Source organism: Ciona robusta, chromosome 12 (genome assembly GCF_009617815.1).
Source record: "Ciona robusta chromosome 12, ASM961781v2".
NCBI lineage: Eukaryota > Metazoa > Chordata > Ascidiacea > Phlebobranchia > Cionidae > Ciona > Ciona robusta.
In genome coordinates this window covers 5472643-5487114 of record NC_143246.1, presented here as the reverse complement: position 1 = coordinate 5487114, position 14472 = coordinate 5472643, and the positions used below count along the sequence as shown (strand labels likewise).

At 31.3% G+C, this 14472-nt stretch overlaps 1 protein-coding gene across 1 annotated transcript in view; it reads right to left on the bottom strand.

Moving 5' to 3' along the window:
* The window catches only part of LOC149727130 (BAI1-associated protein 3-like), a 24076-nt gene extending 9604 nt beyond the window's left edge, over positions 1–14472 (bottom strand). Inside the window, exon 1 of the mRNA XM_089890498.1 lies at positions 13554–14472. Within this exon, the coding sequence (XP_089746624.1) occupies positions 13554–14149 (596 nt within the window). The 5' untranslated portion in view covers positions 14150–14472. The remainder of the gene's footprint in view (positions 1–13553) is intronic.

Here is a 14472-nt window from a genome sequence, read left to right as displayed (position 1 = left end):
TCACCGCACTATAATGTATAGGAAGTAATTGACTACGCGCGTCTGTCTAAACCAACGACAATTTGTAGTAACATTTTATTCCTTACGAAGCAATTAGCACATTTTCACAAATCGTGCATATTAAATCTTAGTACATTTGGTGTAAAATGATTTCGCGCTCTGAGTCACTGAGCCATATGTAATAATTGAATGCGCGTCTGTGTTGGCTATTGTCAGTTAAAAACATTTGTATTATTGTTTAAATCCTGGCGAAACAATTACAGCGACGAAATAATAATTAGCACATTTTTTTTTTCTGACAGCGATGCAATTAACTAAAAAAAAAATACACATTCCCGTATTGCGCAGTAGGTATCAATTTTGTTTTGTTTTGAAAACACATTGTCATATATAGCACCGTAATTAAATCTAATGAAACACATTGTGGTATATCTATATATTTGCCCATATATTTGAGATATAATATTCATTCTTTTTATATAACATTCATTCATTCATTACGCGTCACAGCACAAACTATTTATAAAGTGAAAATTTAAATAGACTTAAGGGGAAATCACATTCACAATAAATTGATATAGGAAGTAATACTGGTTGAGAGTCGGTGTGGTTTATTGTGTATTAAGTAAAGGCATGTGTAGTAACATTTTGTTTTATTCATTATGATAAGTTTACCTATCAGCAATAAATAAAACACATTATTGTACAGCGACATAATTAACGCTCTTTTGTTTTAAATCGACGTAAGATTAAACAGTAAAAATGTTCCAGTAGCTCACGAGCTCACGCTGCTTTTTATTTAGGTTTGTCGTTACATATGAAACCTTCGTTGACAATCTCCATATAATAACCCACGCGCCACAAGAAACAATAAAAGCCAGACACTGAATTACACTTTCGCGCCACAGTAAACTACAATACAGTCTACAAGCCATCAACCTATGGGATATTTTGCTAATATCGAACCATCTAAAAAAAAAAACACAATCATGTAGTAATTTTTTTTTATTTATCTTTTGTGATACATTATAATAAAACACATTTTCCAAACAGTGACGCTCTATGTTGTTTATTTTCGTGTAAAATTACTCTTTTTTATTTTAAAGCGACGTACGAATAAATAGTTTCATATATACAATAGGTTACAAGCTCACGCTGCGGGACACTGATTGTATGTTCAACATTACATAATACAGTCAAATTTTTTCATACCCAAGCAGGTTAGCGTATCCGGGTATAAGCTTATTACAAAATATGAATTGTGCTATGTGAACTCTTTTGTATAGTAAAGTCAAAGCCTTTTGTAGTAAAGTTATAGCTCTTGGGTAAATAACAGTGAAAATGTTTATTTTATGGCAGGAATTCCATATTTTTAGATTAGTGTAAAATTAATGCACATTCCTGTGGGGCGTTATTGACAATTGGTAAAAACAAATTTATAAAAAAATGATTAAATCAGTAACCAAACTACACAGAATACGGTGACAGTTATAACATTAGCCGATTGCTCGAAAAATTCGGAACGTCGGCAGATAATCCCCCATATAGCCTGCTGTGGTGTAAACCCGCCTTCACTGCTTTTGTTCAAACTTAAGAAAATTGTTTAATTATTCGGTAAAAATATGCTTTTTTTACATCCACTCTAAAATTCCTGAATATATATTATGAATTGGTTTCAGTCATGCGAAAATTAATTAGATATATTAGAATGGGGTAAGATGAGACACTTAAGCACATGGTGTACCATATTCAAAAAGTAAAATAAGAAGACACAGTTTAAAATAGTTTTTTATTTAATTATTGAATTTCATATTAAGGATACGCGAAAATAACATCAAACAATATTATACACCTTAAAAGTTAAGTTTAATTTGTCTTTGGTCCACTGCTTTTGTGTTCAACATGTTACCTTTAGTATGTTATTGTATGAAGAAATAAAGTTAAAGTATCAACCTAATAAATATACCGTACATTAAAGTTTATATTTTTACCACAAATTTAATTTAGTTACATTGTATTTCGCACAAATCATTTCTCATAATTATCTCTAATAAGTGTCTGAATTTGGAATATGTTTCCATACATTCCTTTGTTGTTCATACATTACTTTATTCTTTTTTGTTATATCAGTATATTATATTTGAACTACATCTCAGGTATAAATTATTGAATTAAAAACGAGACCAATATTAGTTTATTTTTGTCTTTAATTTTATGATATTAAACAGGGGTTATCTATTTTATCTCCCGGTAGAAATATAGAGTTCGGATACATAAATTTGTGAAGAAAACAGCTCCTTTATTGTCACATTAAAATACATTCAGTGAAAAATATGCAACTGGCTTCACGGGCTGTACAACATTTCTTTGCGAGACGTATTTGGCACGCGTGCCGCGGGTTTCACATGCCTGGTTTATAATTTGCTGTTTGCAAGTCTGTGCCATCTGTGCTATATGTATTCTCTCCTGTATATAATACTCTGTTTGCGTGTATGTGCTCTGAGCGGTATATTATGCTGTATGTCTACAAGGTTTCCCAAGAAAACAAATATATATATTATTATATACTCTTTAAATGCCAATAACAGCAATATTTATTTTAATACAAAAAAGTTTCATTTATTAAACATTTATTTTAAATATTTTTTTCAGATGTAAATAATGGCTAAAGCTAGACTCAAGTTTGAAGAAGTTAAAAAAAATGTCTTTATTTAAACAAATGTTACTGTAATGGTCATTTATAGAGCATATAATATATATATATAAATATAAATTTTTGGGTGACTCATGATATTTGGAGTTGTCCCTGTCGGTATTATTGTATAGTAATATTAGTGCATATTAAATCTTAGTACATTTGGTGTAAAATGATTTCGCGCTCTGAGTCACTGAGCCATATGTAATAATTGAATGTGCGTCTGTGTTGGCTATTGTCAGTTAAAAACATTTGTATTAATGTTTAAATCCTTGCGAAACAATTACAGCGACGAAATAATAATTAGCACATTTTTTTTCTGACAGCGATGCAATTAACTAAAAAAAAAATACACATTCCCGTATTGCGCAGTAGGTATCAATTTTGTTTTGTTTTGAAAACACATTGTCATATATAGCACCGTAATTAAATCTAATGAAACACATTGTGGTATATCTATATATTTGCCCATATATTTGAGATATAATATTCATTCTTTTTATATAACATTCATTCATTCATTACGCGTCACAGCACAAACTATTTATAAAGTGAAAATTTAAATAGACTTAAGGGGAAACCACATTCACAATAAATTGATATAGGAAGTAATACTGGTTGAGAGTCGGTGTGGTTTATTGTGTATTAAGTAAAGGCATGTGTAGTAACATTTTGTTTTATTCATTATGATAAGTTTACCTATCAGCAATAAATAAAACACATTATTGTACAGCGACATAATTAACGCTCTTTTGTTTTAAATCGACGTAAGATTAAACAGTAAAAATGTTCCAGTAGCTCACGAGCTCACGCTGCTTTTTATTTAGGTTTGTCGTTACATATGAAACCTTCGTTGACAATCTCCATATAATAACCCACGCGCCACAAGAAACAATAAAAGCCAGACACTGAATTACACTTTCGCGCCACAGTAAACTACAATACAGTCTACAAGCCATCAACCTATGGGATATTTTGCTAATATCGAACCATCTAAAAAAAAACACAATCATGTAGTAATTTTTTTTTATTTATCTTTTGTGATACATTATAATAAAACACATTTTCCAAACAGTGACGCTCTATGTTGTTTATTTTCGTGTAAAATTACTCTTTTTTATTTTAAAGCGACGTACGAATAAATAGTTTCATATATACAATAGGTTACAAGCTCACGCTGCGGGACACTGATTGTATGTTCAACATTACATAATACAGTCAAATTTTTTCATACCCAAGCAGGTTAGCGTATCCGGGTATAAGCTTATTACAAAATATGAATTGTGCTATGTGAACTCTTTTGTATAGTAAAGTCAAAGCCTTTTGTAGTAAAGTTATAGCTCTTGGGTAAATAACAGTGAAAATGTTTATTTTATGGCAGGAATTCCATATTTTTAGATTAGCCTAAAATTAATGCACATTCCTGTGGGGCGTTATTGACAATTGGTAAAAACAAATTTATAAAAAAATGATTAAATCAGTAACCAAACTACACGGAATACGGTGACAGGTATAACATTAGCCGATTGCTCGAAAAATTCGGTACTTCGGCAGATAATCCCCCATACAGCCTGCTGTGGTGTAAACCCGCCTTCACTGCTTTTGTTCAAACTTAAGAAAATTGTTTAATTATTCGGTAAAAATATGCGTTTTTAGAAAATCGGTAAAAATATGCTTTTTTTTACATCCATTCTAAAATTCCTGAATATATATTATGAATTGGTTTCAGTCATGCGAAAATTAATTAGATATATTAGAATGGGGTAAGATGAGACACTTAAGCACATGGTGCACCATATTCAAAAAGTAAAATAAGAAGACACAGTTTAAAATAGTTTTTATTTAATTATTGAATTTCATATTAAGGATACGCGAAAATAACATCAAACAATATTATACACCTTAAAAGTTAAGTTTAATTTGTCTTTGGTCCACTGCTTTTGTGTTCAACATGTTACCTTTAGTATGTTATTGTATGAAGAAATAAAGTTAAAGTATCAACCTAATAAATATACCGTACATTAAAGTTTATATTTTTACCACAAATTTAATTTAGTTACATTGTATTTCGCACAAATCATTTCTCATAATTATCTCTAATAAGTGTCTGAATTTGGAATATGTTTCCATACATTCCTTTGTTGTTCATACATTACTTTATTCTTTTTTGTTATATCAGTATATTATATTTGAACTACATCTCAGGTATAAATTATTGAATTAAAAACGAGACCAATATTAGTTTATTTTTGTCTTTAATTTTATGATATTAAACAGGGGTTATTTATTTTATCTCCCGGTAGAAATATAGAGTTCGGATACATAAATTTGTGAAGAAAACAGCTCCTTTATTGTCACATTAAAATACATTCAGTGAAAAATATGCAACTGACTTCACGGGCTGTACAACATTTCTTTGCGAGACGTATTTGGCACGCGTGCCGCGGGTTTCACATGCCTGGTTTATAATTTGCTGTTTGCAAGTCTGTGCCATCTGTGCTATATGTATTCTCTCCTGTATATAATACTCTGTTTGCGTGTATGTGCTCTGAGCGGTATATTATGCTGTATGTCTACAAGGTTTCCCAAAAAACATATATGTATATATATATATATATTATATATTCTTTAAATGCCAATAACAGCAATATTTATTTTAATACAAAAAAAAGTTTCATTTATTAAACATTTATTTTAAATATATATTTTTTTAGGTGTAAATAATGGTTAAAGCTAGACTAAAGTTTGAAGAAGTTAAAAAAATGTCTTTATTTAAACAAATGTTACTGTAATGGTCATTTATAGAGCATATAATATATATATATATAAATATAAATTTTTGGGTGACTCATGATATTTGGAGTTGTCCCTGTCGGTATTATTGTATAGTAATATTACTAAAAATGTAGCGTACTTTATCCTCGCGTGGCCGGGAAACAGTAGTCATTATAACACAGGTATTCTGTTTCATACACCTCGTGCCAGCTTACGAGTTACCAAGTATGTTACTTTGTAGGTGGTTATTATTCATTTTTTTGAATTTTTCATTTTTTTTGTGTGACTGAACAACCCAGTGGTCACTAATGGGTTGTCCAAATTATCAGTCACACAAAAAAATGAAAAATTCAAAAAAATGAATAATAACCACCTACAAAGTAACATACTTGGTAACTCGTAAGCTGGCACGAGGTGTATGAAACAGAATACCTGTGTTATAATGACTACTGTTTCCCGGCCACGCGAGGATAAAGTACGCTACATTTTTAGTAATATTACTATACAATAATACCGACAGGGACAACTCCAAATATCATGAGTCACCCAAAAATTTATATTTATATATATATATATTATATGCTCTATAAATGACCATTACAGTAACATTTGTTTAAATAAAGACATTTTTTTAACTTCTTCAAACTTTAGTCTAGCTTTAACCATTATTTACACCTAAAAAAATATATATTTAAAATAAATGTTTAATAAATGAAACTTTTTTTTTGTATTAAAATAAATATTGCTGTTATTGGCATTTAAAGAATATATAATATATATATATATATACATATATGTTTTTTGGGAAACCTTGTAGACATACAGCATAATATACCGCTCAGAGCACATACACGCAAACAGAGTATTATATACAGGAGAGAATACATATAGCACAGATGGCACAGACTTGCAAACAGCAAATTATAAACCAGGCATGTGAAACCCGCGGCACGCGTGCCAAATACGTCTCGCAAAGAAATGTTGTACAGCCCGTGAAGTCAGTTGCATATTTTTCACTGAATGTATTTTAATGTGACAATAAAGGAGCTGTTTTCTTCACAAATTTATGTATCCGAACTCTATATTTCTACCGGGAGATAAAATAAATAACCCCTGTTTAATATCATAAAATTAAAGACAAAAATAAACTAATATTGGTCTCGTTTTTAATTCAATAATTTATACCTGAGATGTAGTTCAAATATAATATACTGATATAACAAAAAAGAATAAAGTAATGTATGAACAACAAAGGAATGTATGGAAACATATTCCAAATTCAGACACTTATTAGAGATAATTATGAGAAATGATTTGTGCGAAATACAATGTAACTAAATTAAATTTGTGGTAAAAATATAAACTTTAATGTACGGTATATTTATTAGGTTGATACTTTAACTTTATTTCTTCATACAATAACATACTAAAGGTAACATGTTGAACACAAAAGCAGTGGACCAAAGACAAATTAAACTTAACTTTTAAGGTGTATAATATTGTTTGATGTTATTTTCGCGTATCCTTAATATGAAATTCAATAATTAAATAAAAACTATTTTAAACTGTGTCTTCTTATTTTACTTTTTGAATATGGTGCACCATGTGCTTAAGTGTCTCATCTTACCCCATTCTAATATATCTAATTAATTTTCGCATGACTGAAACCAATTCATAATATATATTCAGGAATTTTAGAATGGATGTAAAAAAAGCATATTTTTACCGATTTTCTAAAAACGCATATTTTTACCGAATAATTAAACAATTTTCTTAAGTTTGAACAAAAGCAGTGAAGGCGGGTTTACACCACAGCAGGCTGTATGGGGGATTATCTGCCGAAGTACCGAATTTTTCGAGCAATCGGCTAATGTTATACCTGTCACCGTATTCCGTGTAGTTTGGTTACTGATTTAATCATTTTTTTATAAATTTGTTTTTACCAATTGTCAATAACGCCCCACAGGAATGTGCATTAATTTTAGGCTAATCTAAAAATATGGAATTCCTGCCATAAAATAAACATTTTCACTGTTATTTACCCAAGAGCTATAACTTTACTACAAAAGGCTTTGACTTTACTATACAAAAGAGTTCACATAGCACAATTCATATTTTGTAATAAGCTTATACCCGGATACGCTAACCTGCTTGGGTATGAAAAAATTTGACTGTATTATGTAATGTTGAACATACAATCAGTGTCCCGCAGCGTGAGCTTGTAACCTATTGTATATATGAAACTATTTATTCGTACGTCGCTTTAAAATAAAAAAGAGTAATTTTACACGAAAATAAACAACATAGAGCGTCACTGTTTGGAAAATGTGTTTTATTATAATGTATCACAAAAGATAAATAAAAAAAAATTACTACATGATTGTGTTTTTTTTAGATGGTTCGATATTAGCAAAATATCCCATAGGTTGATGGCTTGTAGACTGTATTGTAGTTTACTGTGGCGCGAAAGTGTAATTCAGTGTCTGGCTTTTATTGTTTCTTGTGGCGCGTGGGTTATTATATGGAGATTGTCAACGAAGGTTTCATATGTAACGACAAACCTAAATAAAAAGCAGCGTGAGCTCGTGAGCTACTGGAACATTTTTACTGTTTAATCTTACGTCGATTTAAAACAAAAGAGCGTTAATTATGTCGCTGTACAATAATGTGTTTTATTTATTGCTGATAGGTAAACTTATCATAATGAATAAAACAAAATGTTACTACACATGCCTTTACTTAATACACAATAAACCACACCGACTCTCAACCAGTATTACTTCCTATATCAATTTATTGTGAATGTGGTTTCCCCTTAAGTCTATTTAAATTTTCACTTTATAAATAGTTTGTGCTGTGACGCGTAATGAATGAATGAATGTTATATAAAAAGAATGAATATTATATCTCAAATATATGGGCAAATATATAGATATACCACAATGTGTTTCATTAGATTTAATTACGGTGCTATATATGACAATGTGTTTTCAAAACAAAACAAAATTGATACCTACTGCGCAATACGGGAATGTGTATTTTTTTTTTAGTTAATTGCATCGCTGTCAGAAAAAAAATGTGCTAATTATTATTTCGTCGCTGTAATTGTTTCGCAAGGATTTAAACATTAATACAAATGTTTTTAACTGACAATAGCCAACACAGACGCACATTCAATTATTACATATGGCTCAGTGACTCAGAGCGCGAAATCATTTTACACCAAATGTACTAAGATTTAATATGCACTAATATTACTATACAATAATACCGACAGGGACAACTCCAAATATCATGAGTCACCCAAAAATTTATATTTATATATATATATTATATGCTCTATAAATGACCATTACAGTAACATTTGTTTAAATAAAGACATTTTTTTTAACTTCTTCAAACTTGAGTCTAGCTTTAGCCATTATTTACATCTGAAAAAAATATTTAAAATAAATGTTTAATAAATGAAACTTTTTTGTATTAAAATAAATATTGCTGTTATTGGCATTTAAAGAGTATATAATAATATATATATTTGTTTTCTTGGGAAACCTTGTAGACATACAGCATAATATACCGCTCAGAGCACATACACGCAAACAGAGTATTATATACAGGAGAGAATACATATAGCACAGATGGCACAGACTTGCAAACAGCAAATTATAAACCAGGCATGTGAAACCCGCGGCACGCGTGCCAAATACGTCTCGCAAAGAAATGTTGTACAGCCCGTGAAGCCAGTTGCATATTTTTCACTGAATGTATTTTAATGTGACAATAAAGGAGCTGTTTTCTTCACAAATTTATGTATCCGAACTCTATATTTCTACCGGGAGATAAAATAGATAACCCCTGTTTAATATCATAAAATTAAAGACAAAAATAAACTAATATTGGTCTCGTTTTTAATTCAATAATTTATACCTGAGATGTAGTTCAAATATAATATACTGATATAACAAAAAAGAATAAAGTAATGTATGAACAACAAAGGAATGTATGGAAACATATTCCAAATTCAGACACTTATTAGAGATAATTATGAGAAATGATTTGTGCGAAATACAATGTAACTAAATTAAATTTGTGGTAAAAATATAAACTTTAATGTACGGTATATTTATTAGGTTGATACTTTAACTTTATTTCTTCATACAATAACATACTAAAGGTAACATGTTGAACACAAAAGCAGTGGACCAAAGACAAATTAAACTTAACTTTTAAGGTGTATAATATTGTTTGATGTTATTTTCGCGTATCCTTAATATGAAATTCAATAATTAAATAAAAAACTATTTTAAACTGTGTCTTCTTATTTTACTTTTTGAATATGGTACACCATGTGCTTAAGTGTCTCATCTTACCCCATTCTAATATATCTAATTAATTTTCGCATGACTGAAACCAATTCATAATATATATTCAGGAATTTTAGAGTGGATGTAAAAAAAGCATATTTTTACCGAATAATTAAACAATTTTCTTAAGTTTGAACAAAAGCAGTGAAGGCGGGTTTACACCACAGCAGGCTATATGGGGGATTATCTGCCGACGTTCCGAATTTTTCGAGCAATCGGCTAATGTTATAACTGTCACCGTATTCTGTGTAGTTTGGTTACTGATTTAATCATTTTTTTATAAATTTGTTTTTACCAATTGTCAATAACGCCCCACAGGAATGTGCATTAATTTTACACTAATCTAAAAATATGGAATTCCTGCCATAAAATAAACATTTTCACTGTTATTTACCCAAGAGCTATAACTTTACTACAAAAGGCTTTGACTTTACTATACAAAAGAGTTCACATAGCACAATTCATATTTTGTAATAAGCTTATACCCGGATACGCTAACCTGCTTGGGTATGAAAAAATTTGACTGTATTATGTAATGTTGAACATACAATCAGTGTCCCGCAGCGTGAGCTTGTAACCTATTGTATATATGAAACTATTTATTCGTACGTCGCTTTAAAATAAAAAAGAGTAATTTTACACGAAAATAAACAACATAGAGCGTCACTGTTTGGAAAATGTGTTTTATTATAATGTATCACAAAAGATAAATAAAAAAAAATTACTACATGATTGTGTTTTTTTTTTTAGATGGTTCGATATTAGCAAAATATCCCATAGGTTGATGGCTTGTAGACTGTATTGTAGTTTACTGTGGCGCGAAAGTGTAATTCAGTGTCTGGCTTTTATTGTTTCTTGTGGCGCGTGGGTTATTATATGGAGATTGTCAACGAAGGTTTCATATGTAACGACAAACCTAAATAAAAAGCAGCGTGAGCTCGTGAGCTACTGGAACATTTTTACTGTTTAATCTTACGTCGATTTAAAACAAAAGAGCGTTAATTATGTCGCTGTACAATAATGTGTTTTATTTATTGCTGATAGGTAAACTTATCATAATGAATAAAACAAAATGTTACTACACATGCCTTTACTTAATACACAATAAACCACACCGACTCTCAACCAGTATTACTTCCTATATCAATTTATTGTGAATGTGATTTCCCCTTAAGTCTATTTAAATTTTCACTTTATAAATAGTTTGTGCTGTGACGCGTAATGAATGAATGAATGTTATATAAAAAGAATGAATATTATATCTCAAATATATGGGCAAATATATAGATATACCACAATGTGTTTCATTAGATTTAATTACGGTGCTATATATGACAATGTGTTTTCAAAACAAAACAAAATTGATACCTACTGCGCAATACGGGAATGTGTATTTTTTTTTTAGTTAATTGCATCGCTGTCAGAAAAAAAAAATGTGCTAATTATTATTTCGTCGCTGTAATTGTTTCGCCAGGATTTAAACAATAATACAAATGTTTTTAACTGACAATAGCCAACACAGACGCGCATTCAATTATTACATATGGCTCAGTGACTCAGAGCGCGAAATCATTTTACACCAAATGTACTAAGATTTAATATGCACGATTTGTGAAAATGTGCTAATTGCTTCGTAAGGAATAAAATGTTACTACAAATTGTCGTTGGTTTAGACAGACGCGCGTAGTCAATTACTTCCTATACATTATAGTGCGGTGAATTCGATAAATTCGGAATGGCGACCAACATGCGGAATAGGCACTGATTGTGAAAATGTGTTAATTGTTTCGCAAGGAATAAAATAATACATTTAATTGTCAATAGGCAGACGCACAGTCAATTACTTCCTATAGATTTATTTTCCCAAGAGAATAAAAACAATACTATAACAAAACAATAAGTACCGCCGGAAATATTACTTCCTGTGCAGGTGTCTGCACTTCCGACTTCCGTACGCCAAATGCACATATAATACTACTAATCGGATTTAAAATAATGCTTATAAGAAAAGCAATAACATTTAAAGGGTTTATAGATAGGTATCACGGATGTAGTATTATAGTTGTAAAGATTATAAAGATGGGAATAAATCTAAATTACTCTTTGCTAAATTGCTTCCCACGATTTACCACTAAATTGTAATTTATAACACGTTAGTCAGTCTATATTCGGCCCAAAATTAATTATTTATTCACCCTTATTACCAAAGTCGTTGTCACGCTAAAAAAAGTCAGCCAAACGACGTAAAAATACCTTGTATCGCCACAAGTCAATGTTTTCATTAAAATTTTAAAACTTTATTGAACAACGCGCGCTAAAATTACACCCAGTGACCTCAAAATCTAAAATCCGACAAAAGTAGTTTCTGGAATTGCTACGGGTACGCCACACGTAGAATGATAGGCATGCCTTTAGATAAAGATCATGTTCGAACTAGCTTTTAAACGCTCAAGGTTATAGTTTTAAGTTGTCAGAATCTTAATTATTAACAAGCTGGCGTCGTTGTGGTACTTTATCTTAATTACAAAAGTTTTACAACGCAATATGTATCCCGTTATGGTTCACGCCATAGTTTAATAAAGAAGTTGTATTATTAAGCTATGGTTACGCTATATAGCCTACCGCTATACAGTACATTGATCCTTAAATATAAAGAAACTGGATACTCAATGTATTGTATAAACAGCCGTCGCTATACTGTGTACTTTACTTGACTTGTATAATGTGGGTGAATACCACTAGCACATGATGCTCTATATAAATATATTCACCCTCAAATGGGACGAGAAAAGAAAATGAAAACATGGACCATCTTACCCCAACCTATACTATATCCCAAAAACTATCATATTTTTATAACATGACATTTTAAATTTGGTTACCGAATATTGCCTATATAACAACAACAGATACCAATATACCTACAAAAGCATCACAATTCTGTGTGAAATCATAGCTTTTTACGCAAATCATATTAAAACCAACAGCGCTGTTTGTGAATCAAACCAGGCTATATACAAAGTCCAACAGCTTAACTTGTGTTTAACTGACACACTTAATTGTATGTTTGGCACCAAATGTTAGATATATATAGTCAGTCGGGGTAATATGGGACGTATAGTGGGGTGGGGTAAGACGGGACATGTATAAAGTGATGATGGGGATAGGACATGTTTTCATTATCTTTTCTTGAACCATTTGATAGTTAACAAAGAATTGTTACCGAATTCTATACCGGTGGCCACGCAGCTTTAAAATAGCGTTGTTACTACATAAAAAAAACAATCAGAAATTGGGATCTAAGTGCTAACAGTATATCCCATCTTACCCCACAGTACCATACGGCAAACGTACATAGAACGATGTTATTTTTTAACGTGAGCGTAATCGCATGGCCTATTTTTTACTTTATTGTCGAAACAAATTGACTAACATTTACCAAAAATGCGACATCAGTGTCTGTTTTTGCATTTTCAGCGGTAAACACGATAAAATGTCATGACGCACGAAAAGTTAGACCGTACAACAATAGTGTGTCCTCGCACGAACACGGACCTTAACAATGTCTGCAGCTTATAGCTTTCAATACAGCCCTACGTGATCAATTTTAGTTTACATTTTAACTATACTTGGCCTAAAATAAATGCTAATAAAAAAGTTTTTTTGAGATTTATGTGTTTTTGGAATAAATAAGTGGGCAATGCATTGGATTACGTTACCTGCCAACGCCTTTGACTCCTTTTACTTTCTTCAAGTTCCCATTTCCCCCAACTACTTCGTCGCTATCCCAAACTTGAATCTGCAGATTACTGTTTGAAATTTGCTCTCTTTCTACGAAGAGTTCCAACGTTTCGTTCCACTCGGGAGTAAGCGTGGAATTTATGACCGATGTGTTCGCGGTAACAGTTTTCGACGACCGCAAGTTAACGTACTGAGACGCTGGTACAACACCCAGTAAGCAGTAAGGGTCCGAAGTGCCGTCCACGTCTTTTGCAGCCAGGTGCTCCGCTTTGATCACTTGTAGCCGCAAGACGCACTTCTTGGAGATTTCTTGGCTTCTAGCTTTTTCGACAGCGACCTTATGGCTGGAATTCGACACCTCAAACGTATCCTGCGCGAGATTAAGCAGGTCTGCTTCAGAAAAATCTGTAAGTTCGCATTCCAATCGGTTTACTATCACATTTACTGTGTCCTCGTACATTTGGGTCCTAAAACTATCGTCCTCCATTATTTTCTCGAGCGATTTCTTCATTGCTGCCGGATCGAGTGACTTTATTTTCTCTCTACTCTTGCCCAGTTTCCGTCTACGCATCATGCTTCTCTTGGCAGTTCCTACTACAAGCCACACGAATAGATGATTCACAACGCGTAATAACTATGAAACAAACAAGAGAATACATGAGGTATACGTGAGCGCGCAAAATATACGTGTAGTGACTGTCACATAACAACAATAACGCTACAAATCGTTCGAATTTTATGTGGGTAATATTTGAAAAGGAGATTTTTTACAATAATGTATTAATTTTAATGCTTGTTGATGTTATTTCTGCCAAATATTATTTAAAAAACAGCAGTTGTGTTTCTTATTTGTTACGTCATATTAACAACTCTGACGCAATAAATGACACATTATTC